The following is a 4849-nucleotide window of genomic DNA, read 5'->3' as shown; positions in this document are numbered from 1 at the left end:
ACTAAACTATCATTTGGAATACGGCGAACGCAGTTTCCGGACAATTTTTCAAATCTGAACAACCCTACTGTACAGTGTACAGTACACCAGTTGTATCAAACATGTGGCTCGCGGGCCGCATCCGGCTCGCGACACAATTCTGAGGAAATTACGGAATGTTTATATTATCTGGCAGATGTGTAACTAATGTTCAAGTTTTTTTTTATACTTGATACTTCCATTAAATAATCCCTCAAGACAGCAAATGTCGAACATCTTCAATGTCCATGGCCACACACCCTACGCTGCTTCCCACTGGACAAAATTAAAAATATCTGTAGTGTAGTTCAGTTGCTTGGGTCGAACAAATGACTAAGAAAGACTGCAAGTCCTATTCCTTGAATACTTGACTAAGTGCATGTAGATAGACATAAGCTATTTGACTACTTCCCAAATTTCGTTTCTGACGAATGTTTACTAGTAGCGAGAGTGTGTGTGCTTGTAATCAGTATAGTGTGTAATGAGAAAATTAGTAAGTTACATGCCGTATTAGTTGCCGACTCATACACAAGAGCTACACCAAGATTGTTTTATCTACATTTTATTGATACAGGATTGGATCTATGTCATCGTTGAATGATTCATACAGATAAGGGCATTAGAGAGTCCATGTTATAAAACATGAAAAAGGAAGGATATTTTGAAAGGCATTCTTTCATGTTAATTGCATAAAGAATACTTTTGTGTCACAATAAAACAACTTTGTATGCCATCGTTAATCATATGTTTGCACATGCCTAATGGTTATTGATAGTCATTTAACCGTCACTGCGACATCTAATTTTTGAAGTAAATTGGTAATACCGTTGGAGTCGGGTCAGAGTCGGAGTTATCTTGAAAAACTAGTCGGAGTCAGAGCCGGAATCAGAGTCGGTATATTGAATATGTGTGGACGTGGAGTCGGAGTTGGAATCGGTATAATGAAAACGCCTGGAGTCGGAGTCGGATTTTGGAGTCGGTAGTAAAATCTAGCGACTCTACAGCCTTGCTTGTATGTGAATCCGAGCCTGTACTGCTGTACTCCAACCTGATGGTCAAAATTGTCTGTGTAGAGCAGAGATGGGAAAACTTTTAAGCTCACGGGCCGCATTCAACATCTGAATCCATTCGCGGGCCGCACTATATAAAATGAGACTATAAACCAAAACGCAATATTGGTATTTGATTATATAGTGAGGACATGGAGATAATATATGTGCTTAATTGAAACAAACCAAACATTGCTTTGGTGATATCGTACACGCGTCAGAAAGATAGTGGCGAGATTTCATAGTCTGGTCGAGCTCAATAACCAATTTGTCAAAACTATAGAGATGAAAGTCGGTTGTCCCGATTCTTAGAACAGGATTGAAATTTAAATCTGTGAGCAGCGATCTGTTCATACATTTACTAATTTCTCTTTTGGTTCAGTTCCAGGACACACAATGCTCACAGAATCATAACCATGGTAGCTTCAAACACGCTTTTACTATGTGTAGATAAAATATAAATGCCCCAATTCTACGCATACAGAAAACGAATCTACCTAAGATACGCGCGAATCGTTTTTTATAAGCACATCACTAAAATAAATAAAGCTGGAGTGGCCAATCTGAAATTCTACTCGTGATCCGAATTATGTCAATCTCGTTTAGGATATCTGTGATGTTTAGCAGTTGAAACCTTTCAAACTGTGTGGGCCTTGAGATCAAGCTGTCACGCCAGAAATTAAACATCAAAAATAATATAGGAAGTATTTGCCTTAGAACAGTGGTTCTCAAACTTATTAAGATACGCCCCCTCCCCCTGTAATGATGAAAGATTTCGCGACCCCTCACCGTCATATCACAAAATGCAACAAGGTTGCTAGCAAACCTAACGGATAGTTTGATGGCATGGAAGGTTACGACTATGGATGAGAGATTTTTAAATGTGAAATTCAAACTAAATACAGAGCAAGAATCATGAAATTGTTGGTAAATCGCGCGGAGCGCGAACATTTTTTTCAGTTGAGCTCAGCTTTGCGCCCCACTTCTGATGCTTTTACGCTCCCAAGTTTGAGAACCACTGCATTTTATCAATATTTAAAAAAAACTTTTTTTAGACTCTCGCGGGCCGCACAGAACGGTGTTGCGGGCCGCATGCGGCCCGCGGGCCGTAGTTTGCCCACCCCTGGTGTAGAGGGATGTTTGAGGCGGGTGGGATCAGACTATATAGTTTATATGAAAGGTCGGATCGACCATTCCTATTTAATACCGTATCCAGTACGTGCCTATTTTCTGTACCACTGTTATTGCTGCCAGTTTGTTGGGTATTTCGGTTGGATGAAAATAAATACTTTCTCTCTCTCTCTGTCATAACCCATTTCAGAAATATTTCAGTCCTTCATAGAACACCCGAAGGTAGGAAGCAAATATATCACGTTGCTTTGAATTACATGATGTATTTTTTCTATTCTTAATCACATCCGATGATTGCGCCGGTTTGAGATATTAAATCAAGACTGCATTCTTCCTACTGAAAGGAGTTTGCCGCATTCCCGTCGTTACGATGTTGCTGGATGATATCCCTCAGCATGGCTGTGAATAGGGTATAGCGAAAATGATGGATTTGCATTATCTTTAGAAACAATATGGAATAATACCTGAAATATCTTCATGCCTCTCATGTTCGTGCTCCTCGTGCTTTCCCTCTTCATCTCTGCAAAGTAAGCAAACATTGACCCTCGTAAATTAGGTGGACACATTGGCATCTGGAATGCGCAAAAGTATTAAGCCATTGTCCCGAAACTCGCGTGCCTTTAATATGATAATGCCTCAATGATGAAAATTATGAGTTTCTAAGACGAGGTAGCACAATCTCTTCCAGTCTGATAACAGAACAAGGCAAATAACATGTCACAGAGCTCCCTCTGATTTTAGTTTCAACTTCTGGTTTACCAGAATGCGCTGACGATCCCTCGGTTGGTCGTCAGCGACCTATACCAAATCATATTGACGGTGACTATATCTGGTGCGAGGAATAGATGAGGCATCTAAGGTAATGTACGAGATGTTTCGACCGATACAATCTTTGTACAATGGTACAATTCAAATATTTATATATCGTTGAATCTTACCTCCTACTCGCAGGACGCCAGTGAAAATGAACATCTTCATGCCTCTCACCCTCGTGCTCCTCCGGCTTTTCATGTTCGCCAGGCTCTCCTGCTTCATCCCTGCAAAGTAAGCAAACATTAACCCTAGTAAATTAAGTGGACATTAATAGCACCTATGGAAAGTGGAAAAGTATTTTGCCAATGTCACGAATCACTGCGACTCGATTGAAGTAATAGTGTCTTAATAAGAATTAAGATCGTAAGTGCGGGGAGTCAGGTCAATCTTTTCCGGCCTTATAACGAAGCGGAGTAAATAAAGCGTAACATAGCGCCTATTCATTTTGCTTTCAACTTCCGCTCGATCTTGCAATCGCATATGGGTTATGTCGGAACGTGAGGGTCGCTTGTTAGTGAATTTAAACGACCGACCAATATTGATGATGTCATAAATCTGTTATATGGAATGGAGTAGGCGTTTGGAGCAATGTGCGAGGCGTTTCCAAAGATCAATTATGATAGAAGATATGTATATTGATAAATCTTACCCAAAATGAAAGTGAACATGAAGCCATGCATGGCTCGATGTCACCATAGCCAGCACCAGAAAAGTTGCAAGTACTAGTCCCCTCATATCGTCAGTTATTTTTCAAATTCAAATCTCCTATCTGTATGCGTGATAAAACAATGGAGTTGTCTTGGAGATAGAGGGATGAATGAGATAATTGACACTGTCGTGTATGTACACGGTGCAGGTGAAATGTATAGGACCGGCATAGTCCACTCCATAAGAAATGCTGACAGTAAACTATGTTGATGACCGATAAACTTGAAGAACATGAACATCGACTAATGACGAATTTAGCATTTGGACAAGTTTGAAGTATAAGTAGAAATATCTGCATGCCACTTCAAACCGAGTGACAGAGTACAACGACAGCTTCTGAGATTATTGAAAGAATATAAAACGAACGTCTACCAGAAATTATTGAGTTATCATTGAATACTCAGTTCAGCTATATATCACATAGCCAAACCTTTATTCAAACTATTGCTATTACACACATTGCTACTGCGCACATTTTTACCATACACAGCAGTCGAATAAAACAGACGAGTGAAATTCGTTGTAAGATGCCGCCTTATATTCTAATATTAAGGAAATATGTACCATTAGATTCCATATGTTAGTCATTACATTGAAAACGAAGTAGACAATAGGGCTTTTGTATTATTTTGCCAACCGGATTTTAGGAGCTTGTTTAACAGTAGGCGGATAACGATTATTGCGTTGTATCTAAGTAACCAAGACACTTCGTTCTACAATACCGAATTCAATAGTATATTCATATTGTAATAAAGCGGGGTATTTTGGGATGACACACATCGGGGGTAATTGTTAGCACCCAATATGACGTCATAAGCATAAAATTTCGAAATATGAAGTGATCGCTTTACTTCAGTGTACTACTTTCACTTGATACACGAAGTACTGCTGTTGGCACAAACTATGTTGGCGTGTTTTGATAAAAACAGACTTCAAGTCATACATATGAAAGTGCGAACGGCTTCTCCTTTTCCTGACGACGCGAAACCTGTCATCTCGATAATTTTTCGCGCAAACAGAATATATCATGATAGTTTTAACTGTGTCGTAACACTCACTGACCGCAGAAATCAATTGCTTTTGGAAGCAGGTGGAAATAGGACGAATCCATGATAGATGGATAAAGACGT

The 4849-nt window shown here is 39.6% G+C and overlaps 1 protein-coding gene across 1 annotated transcript; it reads right to left on the bottom strand.

Moving 5' to 3' along the window:
- Positions 1–2445: 2445 nt before the first annotated feature.
- LOC145457791 (uncharacterized) lies at positions 2446–3788 on the bottom strand. Its single transcript, XM_080336075.1, has 4 exons — positions 3661–3788; positions 3137–3235; positions 2663–2718; positions 2446–2597 (listed from the first exon to the last, which is right to left on the bottom strand). Exons 1-4 carry the CDS (start codon positions 3744–3746, stop codon positions 2533–2535), a joined length of 306 nt encoding a protein of 101 aa, XP_080192201.1. The 5' UTR covers positions 3747–3788; the 3' UTR covers positions 2446–2532.
- Between the last annotated feature and the right edge of the window lie 1061 nt (positions 3789–4849).

Source organism: Botryllus schlosseri, chromosome 2 (genome assembly GCF_051294905.1).
Source record: "Botryllus schlosseri isolate E-star chromosome 2, Bs_hap1, whole genome shotgun sequence".
NCBI lineage: Eukaryota > Metazoa > Chordata > Ascidiacea > Stolidobranchia > Styelidae > Botryllus > Botryllus schlosseri.
The sequence above is the reverse complement of the archived record's forward strand: the minus strand, read 5'-3'. Positions and strand labels throughout refer to the sequence as shown.